This window comes from Pseudophryne corroboree, chromosome 4, assembly GCF_028390025.1.
Source record: "Pseudophryne corroboree isolate aPseCor3 chromosome 4, aPseCor3.hap2, whole genome shotgun sequence".
In the NCBI taxonomy this organism is placed as follows: Eukaryota; Metazoa; Chordata; class Amphibia; order Anura; family Myobatrachidae; genus Pseudophryne; species Pseudophryne corroboree.
This window is the reverse complement of record NC_086447.1, coordinates 668,317,210-668,334,195: the sequence shown is the minus strand read 5'-3', so window position 1 is coordinate 668,334,195 and position 16,986 is coordinate 668,317,210. Positions and strand designations below refer to the sequence as shown.

Here is a 16,986-nt window from a genome sequence, read left to right as displayed (position 1 = left end):
CGCTGCTCTCAAATATTTGGGGGCCAAGACGTCAGCTTGCACCTAAACCCCCCACTACCACCACCATTTCGGTGCCTATAATGCATCTGTACCCATATCACAGACAAAAAAACTTGCCAAACAAGTTATTTTCCACTTACCAACTCCAGCTCCACATAAGTTATTCTTAACATCACCACAAATATTAATCTGAATTGATCGTTCACTATCCTTAATAAGATAATCATCCTTGCTTGATAATGATGATAGATCAAAGAGATAACCTGGAGGGGATAGTTATTACATTTGAACGCTGTTATAGTCAATGCAAATCTAACAACAACTATTACAATCACATGGTGAAAAACATAGAACATTTAAAAAACACAGACTTAAGAAAAAATGCTTATACTGTAGATATATATCTCTATCTCTAAATTATATATATATATATATATATATATATATATACATACAGCGTAACGCCGGCACTCTGGATGCCCCCTAGGGCTTGCTTACTCTGGTGCCCTCCATCTGGGTTTGGCAACCCCCATATGTAGATCAAAAAAATGAGGCAGCACTCAGAGATTTGTTGAAAAGCACACAGGTGTGTATTCAAATCATCACATCACATCAAAATGATGTGATGATTTAAATACACACCTGTTTGCTTTTCAACAAATCTCTGAGTGCCGCCTCATTTTTTGATCTATATATATATATATATATATATATATATATATACACACACACACACATACACACATAAATATACACAAACACATATATATATAGGTTCATGGTAGACTTACCATTGTCAAATCTCTTTCTGCGAGGTACATTGGTTCCACAGGGAAAAAATCGCGGTATAGAGATGGATCTTGATCCACCATGCACCAACAGGCTAAAGATTTAGACTGTCCCAAGATGCATTGGGGCCTCCTCTATAACCCCGCCTCCAGGCACTGGAGCTCAGTTTCGTTAACCAGTCCAATGCAGGAGCTGGTAAAAGAGAAGGCAGATGTCAGTCACATGGCTAATGCCATACAAACCCATGTACCTCGCAGAAAGAGATTTAACAATGGTAAGTCTACCATAAATCTCCTTTTCTGCTGCGGGGTACATTGGTTTCCACAGGGAAAACATTGGGGATGTCCTAAAGCAGTTCCTCATGGGAGGGGTCGCGCAGTAGCGGGTATGAGAACCCGGCGTCCAAAGGAAGCATCCTGGGAGGTGGAAGTATCAAAGGCATAGAACCTAATGAACGTGTTCACTGAGGACCACTTAGCCGCTTTGCACAATTGTTCTGCGGATGTGCCTCGGCGGGCCGACCAAGAAGTCCAACAGACTAAGTAGAATGGGCCTTAATAGCAGCAGAAGTTGGAAGACCAGCCTGTGCATATACTTGCGCAATCACTATTCCAATCCATCTGGCCAATGTTTGCTTGTTCGCAGACCAGCCACGTTTGTGAAAACCAAAAGGTACAAAAAGAGTATCTGACCTCCTAAAAGAGGCAATCCTCTCCACGTATATACGGAGAGCCCGTACCACATCCAAAGGCCGCTCTTTGGAGGACAAACCAGAAGAGATAAAAGCCGGAACCACAATCTCTTGGTTAAGATGGAAAGATACACCACCTTAGGTAGATAACCAGGGCGAGTTCAAAGAACTGACCGGTCACGGTGAAAAATCAGAAAGGGTGAACGACAGGACAAAGCACCTAAGTCAGACACCCTCCTGGCAGAGGCAATAGCCAGTAGGAACAGGACCTTGACCTTGAGCCATGTAAGGTCCACTGACTCAAGAGGTTCAAACGGAAACTCTTGCAGGGCATTCAGGACAACAGACAGATCCCATCGAGCCACAGAAGGGACATAGGGGGGCTGAATTCATAAAACACCCTCAGTGAAAGTATGAATGTCAGGAATAGATGCAATTTTTCTCTAAAACCACGCCGACAAGGCGATATATGAACCTTGAGGGTGGCCAGACGAAGGCCTAAAACCAGGCCTTGTTGTAGAAAAGCCAGAAGTCTGGAAGTACTGAATTTGTAAGCATCGTAATTCTTAGCAGAACACCAGGTGAAGTAAGAATTCCAGACCCTGTAATAAATCCGAGCAGGTTTGCAGGCCTTGAGCATAGTTTGGATAACCGCCTCGGAGAGTCCTTTGGCCCTTAGGAGTGCAGCTTTAAGAGCCACACCATCAAAGCCAGTCTGACCCGGTCCGGGTAGACACAAGGGCCCTGAACGAGGAGGTCTCTGCGTTGAGGAAGTAGAAGAGGACACTATCGATAGACCCTGCAGGTCTGAGAACCAATGCCATCTGTGCCATGCTGGAGAGACTGGAAGTAGTATTCCTCCTTCTTGTTTGAACTTCTGCAGTACCCTGGGCAGGAGTGACACTGGAGGGAAAACGTATGGCAGCCGAAAGTTCCATGGAATTGCCAATGCATCCACAAACTCTGCTTGAGGATCGCTGGTTCTTGATCCGAAGACCGGAACTTTGTGATTGTGTCGAGACGCCATCAGGTCTACATCTGGTAGGCCCCACTTGTCCACTGAGAGTTTAACGACTTCCTGAGGAAGACTCCACTCTCCGGCATGCACGTCCTGCCGACTGAGGAAATCCGCTTCCCAATTGAGGACTCCCGGAATGAACACTGCTGATATTGCTGGCAGATGGCGTACTGCCCAACAAAGGATGTTTGACACTTCCATCATTGCCATGCGGCTTCGAGTGCACCTTTGATGATTTAGGTATGCCACCGTGGTGGCGCTGTCTGACCGTACTTGAACAGGCCTGTTCTGTAACGTAGGCAGGGAGAGAGACAAAGCATTGAACACTGCCTGCAATTCCCGAATGTTTATTGGGAGGAGTGATTCCTCCTTGGTCCACCGACCCTGGAAAAAGTGTTTCTCCAACACCGTGCCCCATCCCCTCGGACTGGCGTCCGTAGTCAGTAGGACCCAGTTGGGGATCCAGAAGGGACGGCCCCTGCTTAACTGCTGGTCCTGTAGCCACCAGGTCAGCGAAAGACAAACCTCCGTAGTCCAAGAGATCATGTGAGATCTGATCCGATGAGGTAGGCCGTCCCACTTGGAAAGGATTAACCTCTGCAGAGGGCAGGAATGAAATTGAGCGTGCTCTACCATGTTGAAAGCCGACAACAGCAGGCCTAGTATTTGCATCGCCGAATGTATGGACACTCTTGGGCGAGAGAGGAAGTATCTGATCCTGTCCTGAAGCTTCAGGACCTTCTCTGGAGACAGAAACAGCCGTTGACTGTGTGTGTCCAGCAGTGCCCCAAGGTGCACCATGCTCCGAGCAGGGACCAGCAAGGATTTCTTCCAGTTGATGAGCCATCCGTGGGCTTGTAGGAAGTTTACAGTCAGTTGTAGATGACTGAGGAAGACATTGTGGGAGTTTGCCAGGGTCAGCAAGTCATCCATATATGGCAGGATCCTTACTCCCTGGCAATGGAGATGAGCCGTCATCACAGCCATAACCTTGGTGAAGATCCGAGGAGCCGTGGCCAGTCCAAATGGCAGAGCCTGGAACTGATAGTGAAGGTTGCCAACAGCAAACCGCAGTTATTGCTGATGTGATATGGCAGTAGGTATATGCAGGTAAGCATCTTGTATATCCAGGGATACCATATAATCTCTGGGTTCCATGGCCAGTACAATTAAGCACAGTGTTTCCATACGGAACTTGGATACTCTCACATGTGCAGTGATTTGAGGTTGAGTATAGGCCGGAAAAACCCATTGGGTTTCGGTACTAGAAACAAGGTCGATTAGTATCCTCTGCCCCTTTGGGATAGAGGTACCGGCACCACCACTCCTCTATCCAGGAGGGAACTTCCAACCACTGGTAGAGCTTGCACCTTTAATGCATCCGAAGGGGTAAACGTTGTGCAAAACTGGCAAGGAGGATGCCTCTTGAAAGAGACTGTGTACCCATGAGAGACAACTTCTCGCGCCCATGCGTCTGAAGTGGTCATTAACCAGACCTGGGTAAATGCAGAAGTCAGCCTCCCACCATGGGGACTCCCAGGGGGAGGCCTTTCCCATCATGCAGCAGGCTTGTCATGTTTAGAAGCAGGTGGACGGGCTGCCCAGGATTGTTAGGCCTTGTGCTTAGTGGTTTTTGGGAGCACACAATAATCTCGGGTATGCCTGACCTTCGCTTTCCCTTGAGGCCGAAATCAGGGAAAAGTGGTACCTTTTACCCTCTGTGCCGAAGGAGTAGCATTTGAGAGAAAGGCAGACATAGCAGTCGCCGCTACAGACCCAATTTTTAATTAGGTCTTCCCCAAATAGGATGTCCTCAGTAAAGGGAAATACCGCCAAGGACTTTTGGAGTCCAGTTCTACCTTCCATGACCTCAACCACAGAATACGGTGAGCCAGGACAGACGTATTCAACGCCTTGGCAGCCAACAAACCTGCCTCAGGGGACGCCTACTGGTGTAAAAAAGGTGGCAGTGGTATGGTGAGACAGGGAATGTCTGGCATTGTCAGATATATCCTCGGGCAGCTGATCCTCTAATGCCTGAGCCAGTCATCAATCTACTTTGCAGTCTCAAGAAGATGCAATCGTGGTCTATGTACAACACCTGTAAGGGAGTAATAGACTTCAGGCATCCCTCCACACACTTATCTGTCGGTACCTACAGTGAGAGGACAGTGGTGACAGGCAGAGTGAACGGCAACAGAGATGGGCGACACATTAGTTCACTAGTAGTGAATTACTCACTTGTTATATAACTCTGCAGGTAAAGGATAGCAAGCTAATGCCCGTTGCGAACAGGGGGAATGTCATCCCAGGATTAGACCAGGAGTCTTGTCGGATGTCCACTTAATGTTCAGATTGTGGTAATAGAGCTTTAATTACCTTCTGACATGTGAACATATCTGTTTGCTTAACCACAGGAAGGGAATCCACTGATCATCAGTGATTTGAAGGATTTGCTTACTAGTAACTACAAGGGCAGTGGCATCATATAGCAATGAAGAATCCTTGTCAGCAACACCTAATATAGGGGCAGACAGGACAGCATATTCCCCCTCTCTTCAGATAAGATATGAGAGATTATTGGATAGGGAGGAGGAAGCAGGCCGCTTTAGAAGACCCAGAGACACGAGAGTGACCTGGCCTTGAGTTTTGCCTGACCAAGGAATGAGTCATACACTGCAACTTGTGAGGCAAAATTTTTCCCGCCCAAAGCGGAGTAACCATAGGGACATCAGTGACTGTAATGTGACAGGTGGTCCCAAAGAGAGCATAAAGCGTTCAACTAGAATACCCAGTAGGTTTGAGAACGCAGCTCAGGACAGCTTCTGAAGTTGCAGACTAACTGGGAGATGTATGAGACAAAGTACACAGACCATTACACAAAACTTCCCCCTCAGGTAAATCCGTTGCGCATGCTCTGCAAGATGCAGGAGCGTCCCCAGATTTACTGCACTACATGTTAGACATTATACACAAATGCAACAGAGAGCGGTTTAGTACGATAAAGCCAGACAGAGTACAATACCTGCAAATAAATCCGTTAGTATGTGACTGAGTACATAGTAGAATACACGTAATAGGTAAATACTGTGACACACTATATATGGACCCAGACGCACCTAGTCCCCTAGGGTACAGTATACAGTGATAGACATATCTGGGATACACCGCAGTGAAATCGCATAGCAGATACAGGCACACAGTCACGTTTGCAAAGCGGATAATTATTTTCATGACAATAAAATTGCACTGGATTATCATAAGAACACACACAAATATATATATATATACACACACACACACGTATGACCGGCACTCCAACAGCACAGTATAAATACCTGGGTGCCCTCCCGTGGCACTACAGAGCCCAGCAGACAGCACAGATTGGTGGGCGGCACTCCAAGGATTTGCAAATCCTTGGAGTGCCGCCCACCAATCTGTGCTATATATATATATTGGTGTGTGTTCTTATGATAATCCAATGCAATTTTATTATCATGAAAATAATTATCCGCACAGTCTGAGACCGGATGTATAGTATCAGAATACTCGTACAATATATTCTGGCACAGGTACACTTGTTCTTAACTAACGCTGTCTTAATATTGACATGTAGAATACTTAAGTGTTTGTAAAACCACGGCACTGATGTACAGGAGGGTTTACAAGGGAGACCTTGCCCTACAGTCCCAGAGACCAGTCGCAGCTATTTTAGAAAATGGCGCCCAGCTTCTCAGTCAGGGAGTGAGGGACAGTGTGAGGCAGCTCCAGGGTGGGAACACTCACTAGCAGAATGGCGCCCTGGGCCGGGGGCCAAGCGCCTTCTCCCCTATACTGGACTTCACCACCTGGTACCATGGAGTCTTAATAAAGTGGACATTAACATATCCGACCTGTACTCATCTGCCCTGGTGGATAAAGTGGGTTCCCTGCTCTGTTACAGTGTCCACGTCAGCATTGCAGTCTGTCTCCCTAGACAGCGACTGGAACGCAATTTAATGACAGGTCCCGCCTGGGGGACCCTCTTACCTCCTCCCTTCTGTAGCAGCCACGCGAACCAGGAGAGCGTCTGCGACCGTGTGCCTAAAGCCGGAGTGTCTCTGCTGCAAGTACCCGGGTACAGAGCCAGCGGGAGTATGCGACACCGCTGGGTAGGTTACGGAGCTGCAGCACAAATGTCACCCTGACATGTAAGTGCTGCGGCCCTTGAAAGCTTCTAAAAGCTTTTTCAGGGCTGTCCAGTGCAGCCCCCCTGTTAAGTGACCTGCTTCTGCAGGCACCAACTCGAAACTGAGCTCCAGTGCCTGGAGGCGGGGTTATAGAGTAGGCCCCAATGCATCTTCGGACAGTCTAAAGCTATAGCCTGTTGGTGCCTGTAGATCACGATCCATCTCTACACCCCGATGTTTTCCCTGTGGAAACCAATGTACCCCGCTGCAGATATATATATATATATATATATATATATATATATATTATATTATATACAGTACTATAACAGCTCCCCCGAAGGAGCCGTCTGAAGAGTAGACAAGTGGTGAATTGTCCTCAACAACCAACCAGCATCTAGATATTTTATAGAATTTACTCACTAGATGCTAGCTAGAATATGATTGGCTGTTATGGGCGTCTTCCCCACTCTTTAGGAGGCTTGATACATCCCCTCCAATTCTGTCCATTGAAATGTTTTAAAAACAATAATGCAAAGTCTGTCTATAGCCTGTATTATATAATGCCGATTCAGCTGTTAAGTTTCAGATTAACACTTAGACCATTTATATTTAGTGTAGTCCTGTTCTCTACAGTGTGTGCGCATAAATGATTCCTTAGGATCCAGCCATATCTTTTGTCTATTCTGATTGCATGCTGAGTAACACACACTGGCAATAGGAAGCCAATCACTAGTAATGCCCATTGTGAGCTTCAGTAACACACGTGAATTAGCAATAGTGCAGCGTACAAGCTCAGCCTTTGTAATACTGCACCGATTTACCTGAGACATATGAAGACACTGAGACATATGAAAAATAAGAATTTACTCACCGGTAATTCTATTTCTCGTAGTCCGTAGTGGATGCTGGGAACTCCGTAAGGACCATGGGGAATAGACGGGCTCCGCAGGAGACTGGGCACTCTAAAAAAAAGATTAGGTACTATCTGGTGTGCACTGGCTCCTCCCTCTATGCCCCTCCTCCAGACCTCAGTTAGGGAAACTGTGCCCGGAAGAGCTGACATTACAAGGAAAGGAAATTTTGAATCCAGGGTAAGACCCATACCAGCCACACCAATCACACGATACAACTTGTGATAACCTTACCCAGTTAACAGTATGAACAACAACTGAGCCTCACTCAACGGATGGCTCATAACAATGTCCCTTATTTAAGCAATAACTATATACACGTATTGCAGAAAGTCCGCACTTGGGACGGGCGCCCAGCATCCACTACGGACTACGAGAAATAGAATTACCGGTGAGTAAATTCTTATTTTCTCTGACGTCCTAGTGGATGCTGGGAACTCCGTAAGGACCATGGGGATTATACCAAAGCTCCCAAACGGGCGGGAGAGTGCGGATGACTCTGCAGCACCGAATGAGCAAACTGAAGGTCCTCCTCAGCCAGGGTATCAAACTTGTAGAACTTTGCTAATGTGTTTGAACCCAACCAAGTAGCAGCTCGGCAAAGCTGTAATGCCGAGACCCCTCGGGCAGCCGCCCAAGAAGAGCCCACCTTCCCTGTGGAATGGGCTTTTACCGATTTTGGATGCGGCAATCCAGCCGCAGAATGAGCCTGCTGAATCGTGCTACAGATCCAGCGAGCAATAGTTTGCATTGAAGCAGGAGCACCCAGCTTGTTGGGTGCATGCAAGATAAACAGCGAGTCAGTCTTCCTGACTCCAGCCGTTCTGGAAACATATATTTTCAAAGCCCTGACTACGTCCAGCAACTTGGAGTCCTCCAAGTCCCGAGTAGCCGCAGGCACCACAATAGGTTGGTTCAAATGAACCGATGACACCACCTTTGGGAGAAATTGGGGACGAGTCCTCAATTCTACCCTGTCCATATGGAAGATCAGATAAGAGCTTTTACATGACAAAGCCGCCAATTCCGACACACGCCTAGCCGATGCTAAGGCCAACAGCATGACCACTTTCCACGTGAGATACTTTAGTTCCACGGTCTTAAGTGGCTCAAACCAGTGGGATTTCAGGAAATCCAACACAACGTTAAGATCCCAGGGTGCCACTGGTGGCACAAAAGGGGGCTGAATATGCAGCACTCCCTTAACAAATGTCTGAACCTCAGGCAGTGAAGCCAGTTCTTTTTGAAAGAAAATGGATAGGGCCGAAATCTGGACCTTTATGGACCCCAATTTTAGGCCCATAGTCACCCCTGACTGTAGAAAGTGCAGGAATCGACCCAGCTGGAATTCCTCTGTAGGGGCCTTCCTGGCCTCACACCAAGCAACATACTTCCGCCATATACGGTGATAATGTTTTGCTGTCACGTCTTTCCTAGCTTTTATCAGCGTAGGAATAACTTCATCCGGAATGCCTTTTTCCGCTAGGATCCGGCGTTCAACCGCCATGCCGTCAAATGCAGCCGCGGTAAGTCTTGGAACAGACAGGGCCCTTGTTGCAGCAAGTCCTGTCTGAGAGGCAGAGGCCATGGGTCCTCTGTGCGCATTTCTTGCAGTTCCGGGTACCAAGTCCTTCTTGGCCAGTCCGGAACAATGAGTATTGTTCTTATTCCTCTCTTTCTTACTATTCTCAGTACTTTTGGTATGAGAGGAAGAGGAGGAAACACATATACCGACAGGTACACCCGTCCACAGCTATCGCCTGAGGGTCCCTTGACCTGGCGCAATATCTTTTTAGCTTTTTGTTGAGGCGGGACGCCATCATGTCCACCTGTGGCAGTTCCCATCGGTTTGCAATCAGTTGGAAGACTTCCTGATGAAGTCCCCACTCTCCCGGGTGGAGGTCGTGTCTGCTGAGGAAGTCTGCTTCCCAGTTGTCCACTCCCGGAATGAACACTGCCGACAGTGCTTGCACGTGATTCTCCGCCCATCGAAGAATCTTTGTGGCTTCCGCCATTGCCATCCTGCTTCTTGTGCCGCCCTGGCGGTTTACATGGGCGACCGCCGTGATGTTGTCTGACTGAATCAGCACTGGCTGGTTTCGAAGCAGGGGCTCTGCTTGACTCAGGGCGTTGTAAATGGCCCTTAATTCCAGTATATTTATGTGTAGAGAAGTCTCCAGACTTGACCACAGTCCTTGGAAGTTTCTTCCCTGAGTGACTGCCCCCCACCCTCGGAGGCTTGCATCCGTGGTCACCAGGACCCAGTCCTGTATGCCGAACCTGCGGCCCTCGAGTAGGTGAGCACTCTGCAGCCACCACAGAAGAGACACCCTGGCCCTGGGGGACAGGGTGATCAGCCGATGCATCTGAAGATGCGATCCGGACCACTTGTCCAACAGATCCCACTGAAAGATCCTTGCATGGAACCTGCCGAAGGGAATGGCTTCGTATGAAGCCACCATCTTTCCCAGGACTCGCGTGCAGTGATGCACCGATACCTGTTTTGGTTTCAGGAGGTCCCTGACTAGAGATGCTAATTCCTGGGCCTTCTCCACCGGGAGAAACACCTTCTTCTGTTCTGTGTCCAGAATCATGCCCAGGAAAATCAGACTCGTCGTAGGAATCAGCTGCGACTTTGGAACATTCAGAATCCAGCCGTGCTGTAGCAAAACTTCCTGAGAGAGTGTTACGCTGATCAACAACTGCTCCCTGGACCTTGCCTTTATGAGGAGATCGTCCAAGTACGGGATAATTATAACTCCCTTCTGCCGAAGGAGTATCATCATTTCGGCCATTACCTTGGTAAATATTCTCGGTGCCGTGGACAGGCCAAACGGCAACGTCTGGAACTGGTAATGACAGTCCTGTACCACAAATCTGAGGTACTCCTGGTGAGGTGGGTAAATGGGGACATGCAAGTAAGCATCTTTGATGTCCAGCGACACCATAAAATCCCCCTCTTCCAGGCTTGCAATAACCGCTCTGAGCGATTCCATTTTGAACTTGAATTTCTTTATATAAGTGTTCAAGGACTTTAGATTCAGAATGGGTCTCACCGAACCGTCCGGTTTCGGTACCACAAACATTGTGGAATAGTAACCCCTTCCCTGTTGAAGGAGGGGGACCCTGACAATCACTTGCTGGAGGTACAGCTAGTGAATTGCCGCCAGCACTACCTCCCTTTCCATGGGGGAAGCTGGCAAGGCTGATTTGAGGTAACGGCGGGGGGGAGTCGCTTCGAATTCCAGCTTGTATCCCTGAGATACAATTTGTATAGCCCAGAGATCCACCTGTGAACGAATCCACTGGCTGCTGAAGTTTCGGAGACGCACCCACACCGCACCTGGCTCCGCCTGTGGAGCCCCAACGTCATGCGGTGGACTTAGTGGAAGCAGGGGAGGACTTTTGTTCCTGGGAACTTGCTGCATGGTGCAGCTTCTTACCTCTACCCCTGCCTCTGGCAAGAAAGGATGCACCCCTGACCCTCCTGCCATTTTGGGAACGAAAGGACTGCATTTGTTAATACGGTGCTTTCTTAGGCTGTGAGGAAACCGGAGGCAAGAAAGTGGACTTTCCAGCTGTCGCTGTAGACACGAGGTCCGATAGACCTTCCCCAAACAACTCCTCACCCTTATAAGGCAAAACCTCCATGTGTTTTTTAGAATCAGCATCTCCTGTCCATTGCCGAGTCCATAAGACCCTCCTGGCAGAAATGGACATAGCATTAATTCTACAGCCCAGCAGGCAAATGTCCCTCTGAGCATCTCGCATATATAAGACGACGTCTTTGATATGGCCCAGGGTTAGCAAAACAGTATCTCTGTCGAGGGAATCGATGTCGTCTAACAGAGTATCTGTCCACGCTGCTACAGCACTACACATCCAGGCTGAAGCAATAGCAGGTCTCAGTAGAGTACCAGAGTGCGTATACACTGACTTCAGGATAGCTTCCTGCTTTCTATCCGCAGGCTCCTTTAAGGCGGCCGTATCCTGAGATGGCAGGGCCACCTTTTTAGATAAGCGTGTCAGCGCCTTGTCCACCCTAGGGGATGTTTCCCAACGTAACCTGTCCGTTGGCGGGAAAGGGTACGCCATCAGTAACCTCTTAGAAATCACTAATTTCTTATCAGGGGAACTCCACGCTTCTTCACACAATTCATTTAATTCATCAGATGGGGGAAAAGTCACTGGCTGCTTTTTCTCCCCAAACATATAAACCCTCTTGGTATTAACCGGGTTACTCTCAGAAATGTGTAATACATTTTTCATTGCAATAATCATGTATCGGATGGCCTTGGTCATTTTAGACTGTAAATGTGCCTCATCATCGTCGACACTAGAGTCGGACTCCGTGTCGGCATCTGTGTCAACCATCTGAGATAGAGGGCGTTTATGAGCCCCTGACGGCTTCTGAGACGCCTGGGCAGGCGCGGGCTGAGACCCCGGCTGTCCCAAGGCTGCAGCGTCATCAAACCTTTTATGTAAGGAGTTTACATTGTCATTTAAGACCTTCCACATATCCATCCAATCAGGTGTCGGCCCCGCCGGGGGCGATACCACACTTATCTGCCCTTGCTCCGCCTCCACGTAACCTTCCTCATCAAACATGTCGACACAGCCATACCGACACACCGCACACACACAGGGAATGCTCAGACTGAGGACAGGACCCCACAAAGTCCTTTGGGGAGACAGAGAGAGAGTATGCCAGCACACACCACAGCGCTATATAACACAGGGATTTTCACTGCTAATAAGTGATTTTCCCAATAGCTGCTTTTTTGTATTGATTTGCGCCTAAATTTATGTGCCCCCCCCTCTCTTTTTAACCCGTCTTGTACCTGGATACTGCAGGGGAGAGCCTGGGGAGCTGCTTCCAGCGGAGCTGTGAAGGGAAAATGGCGCTGGTGTGCTGACAAAGAAGGCCCCGCCCCCTCAGTGGCGGGCTTCTGTCCCGCATTTCATGTAAAAAATGGCGGTTTTTTTTTTACATATATACAGTGCTAGACTGTATATATGTATGTTTTTGTGCCAAAGGTACCTCAATTGCAGCCCAGGGCGCCCTTCCCCCCAGCGCCCTGCACCCTACAGTGACAGGAGTATGTAAGTGTGCTGGGAGCAATGGCGCACAGCTGCGGTGCTGTACGCTACCTTAATGAAGACAGGAGTCTTCAGCCGCCGATTTCGTCGTCTTCCAACTTCTGTTCTTCTGGCTCTGCAAGGGGGACGCGGCGCGGCTCCGGGAACGGACGATCGAGGACAGGTGCCTGTGTTCGAACCCTCTGGAGCTAATGGTGTCCAGTAGCCTAAGAAGCACAAGCTAGCTGCAAGCAGGTAGGTTTGCTTCTCTCCCCTTAGTTCCACGTAGCAGTGAGTCTGTTGCCAGCAGAAGCTCACTGAAAATAAAAAACCTAATAAATACTTTCTTTTCTAGTAAGCTCAGGAGAGCCCACTAGGAGCACCCAGCTCTGGCCGGGCACAGATTCTAACTGAGGTCTGGAGGAGGGGCATAGAGGGAGGAGCCAGTGCACACCAGATAGTACCTAATCTTTCTTTTAGAGTGCCCAGTCTCCTGCGGAGCCCGTCTATTCCCCATGGTCCTTACGGAGTTCCCAGCATCCACTAGGACGTCTGAGAAATAATGTTTGGAACTGAAACTTTGTACTTCTAACATACAGTATAATTCTGGTAGTCTTATGATGATACTGAGGCTGATCTCTGATGTTCTACCAAGCAATTCGACATATCAGTTAGTAATGACTACACCTGCTAATTGACCTGGAAAACGAATTGTTGGGGGTCCTTGAGGACACAGTTTGGGAACCACTGGTGTATGACTACAAGATATTAATAGAGCTAGGAGCATGGATCATTATAACTGTATTTATCTCCACTCCACCCCCCCCCCCCCCCCTTCCCCCCATATTGAATTGTGTGGACTACTGGATATACATTATTGCTGCATGGGCAGTTCTCTTGCTTCTCTTCCTTAACAAAAAGTTATATTTGATCAGGTCACTGGAATGGAAATATTGAAGTGGAGTAGAACAGTTTGTACAATGTATGATACTTCTAGCTACACATTCATCAATTAAAACACTACTTTATTCCAAATAAATGTTTCTATTCAAATACAATTGAGGTTTCCCATAAGATTCCCACAGCATGACTTGTGGTATAGGCATCATTACCTGTGGCAGGGTTTGTGACTTGACAATTATCGTGTGTGTTTATCGTCAATGGGCATGCTGCTGCTGTGCTCCACATCACGTTATAGTCACAGTTCTCCAATGCTGTGATTAACTGCGGGATGGAGTCCTACAAATCAAATCAGATAGGTACATGTAACGCTTGATAATGAAGTAGTTACTTTTAGGAAAGTAGCAATGTAATTACAGTGTAGAGGTCAATCTTAAAGGTTCTCTAACACATTATATTCTATTTTCTCTTTGTTTTTGTGTAACATAAAAACTATATGAGCCTGTATTCCAAATAACCATATCGTAGAACTTATCTAGTGATGATGATGGACAGTTTTCCGACAGAGTTCACTATTCAAGATAGAGGCCAAATTTATTGAGGTGTGATAATCCATACAGAATATAATAGTACGGGGACATGAACAAGCTGCAAGGAATACACTGACAGTGCACAGACAATGCAGGCGTGGCAAGAGCCTAGAAGTTGACAAAAGAAGTTGCTCACAGCAGTCCGCTTCTAACTGTAAAGCCCAGTACCCACAGGCCGATGCAGGAGAGATGTGTGCTGAGCGGTTCGCTCAGCACACATCTCTCCTGCCGCTCAGCACAGCGCGATCTGTGCTGAGCGTGCGGGGGGAGACAGGGGGGCCGCTCATTTCACCCAGCGGGTGAAGTGAGCGACCCGCTAGATTGGCCTGCATGCAGGCCAATCTAGCAGCAGCGATAGCGATGTGCGGGGCCGCGCATCGCTATCGCTGAGGGGGCTACACACGGAGCGATCATGCTGATATTCTAAGCAATCTAGTCAGATTGCTTAGAATATCGCTCCATGAGTACCCCCCTTTATTTATCAAGTATTTTCTATTTAATATGGCAGATTGGTTGCTATGAGCACCTTCTCCACTTATCTGCTCTTTAGGATGCGTAATAAATCTCCTCTAATGTCTGGTATACACTGTAGGCCTGAATCATAGTTGTATTTAAATCCAATGATTTGCAAACAACTACAATGGTAGGTGGATGGCGCAAGTGCACAACAGATCCTGCGTCATCACACACAGCGCCCCCTAACTGACGGCGTTTGTGGGTGGCGCTGGGCAGCATTCCCGAAATCAGGAGCATGTCATTTACGTTTTTTTGGACCACCAAGGCCAGTGTCTTCCGACCCAGATTTACTGGCCTTCGCAGCACAGATGAGGTGGCCAATATTAGTAGCCTTAGGCTGCAAACATCGTGACCGACGGTCGCAATGGCGATCTGATGTTGCGTGTCTTTGGAAACAGTACTCAGATCTGCAAAGCCAGCAGTAGGTGTCTTTTACCCTTCCTGTAGCATTAGCATAGTTTAGCATTGCGGCTGAGGAGATATATAGGTTAGGGGGGTTATTCAGATACCAAAGGATCTGCGACGGGATGCGCAAAGTACCGATTATCAGTACTTTGCGTATGCGCAGGACCCTTTCAGCACATGCATGGATGGGTCCTGCAATGTAGCACACAGGAATCAGACTGTCAGCAATTGACAAGTCAAAATGTAAAAAGGTATAAACAACATTTGAATAACATGTTCAATTCAGATACAACTTGTGCATGTAGAACTAATGAATGGGCTCTGTAGGAGAGTGGTTTAGCCTCCCGCCTAGCAAAATTGAGACCTAGGATTCGAATCAGAGACGGACTATGTTTGGTTTTTCTCAGTTAAAAGAAATAATTTAATGTTGATCTCTGCGTAATTAATTGTTTATTACAACTAAAGATAATAGATGTTCCAACATCTTTTGTTAAGTTTGATTTTATTTCTGTATTTCATTCCAATTGCAATTTGTATATATTTGTGTGTGTGTGTGTGTGTGTATATATATATGCACTTAAGCCTGCACTCTCATCAAATCATTAACAACAGTGGGGTGCACTCAGTGGAAATACACTGAGACAGTGAATCCACAAATATAGAACAAATCCCATTGGGGGAGAGGCACTCTCCAAACGATGAAATAAGTCCAATTCTGGTACAACAATATTTTAATGTTCAATATAATAGCTCCAAATGTCAACGTTTCGATTCTAACACAGAATCTTTATCAAGACGAGCAAATACAGCAACATCCAGAGTCATATATATACACTGCATAAGAAAAAAAAACAAACAAACAAACAAAAACAAAAAACATCAGGTATTGAAAATAATGAACAATGCCTCCCGGGCCCACATGTGGACCAAGATGAATCACCCCTAGGTGAATACTACAATAATATGCCTAGAGAGATATATATATATATATCAGTGTGTCAAAAGGCCGAACACCAACCTTAACAAAAGATAGTAAAGAATCTACATGCACATACCGACACACATATATATACACTAATGTGCATACGTATATACTCTAAATACAGAAGAAGTGTCACCACCATGCAGATAAACAAAGAGATAACTCACTCAATGCATAATTCAAAGCCCACATGTAGGTAGTAGAATGAAATATGACCTAAATACAGAAACAATGTCAGGTGAAGATAATCTATAAAGGCAATCAAAATGTCCAATCTAGTCAATCAATTGACTCACAGTATATATATAAAAAAGGGTAGACTTCCGTCATAAAGATGTTCATTCATAGATAAGACCTAAATATAGAAACAATGTCAGGTGAGGGTAATACATAAAGATCATCCAAATGTCCAATCCAATAGTTTAATCAATTAACTCACAGTATATGTAAAGGTGGAGACATCCGTCAAAGGAGATGTTAATTCCTCCAGAATTACTACAACAAAGTTGATATATCATAAGACTGCAGGTCACAGAATCATAAAATTAATATATATCACCAATCAAATCCACAGTAATAGTTCCAAATTACTTACAGGAGTCTAGAAGTTCAGCATAGGCACTAAGAGCATCAGGACAGGGCTATGTAAAGCTCCACTGCCCCATGCTCCAATTATACTATTCAAACAGGAAGTGATGTCAAAGCATGTGTAAAGGTAAGTCCAACCACATCACACTATAGCCGTAACTTATATATTACTAAACGCAGCCACAAATGATACATGTGTGCGCCGAGTTGCTCAAAAGTTTATAAATATAAACGAGCACCGGGTGGGGGATAAACCAATAAACATCGCAGGGCGGAAGCAGCCTGCGTTCCATCAGCCGCGGGCGGAAGCTCATGCGTTCCACACGAGTCTTCCGCCCACTGTAG

At 46.8% G+C, this 16,986-nt stretch overlaps 1 protein-coding gene across 1 annotated transcript in view; it reads right to left on the bottom strand.

Moving 5' to 3' along the window:
* Positions 1 to 16,986, bottom strand: part of IGF2R (insulin like growth factor 2 receptor) — a 490,127-nt gene that overhangs the window by 118,400 nt on the left and 354,741 nt on the right. Inside the window, exons 32-33 of the mRNA XM_063917832.1 lie at positions 13,773 to 13,899; positions 141 to 263 (exon numbers count right to left, since the gene is read on the bottom strand). Of these exons, the coding sequence (XP_063773902.1) occupies positions 141 to 263; positions 13,773 to 13,899 (250 nt within the window). The remainder of the gene's footprint in view (positions 1 to 140; positions 264 to 13,772; positions 13,900 to 16,986) is intronic.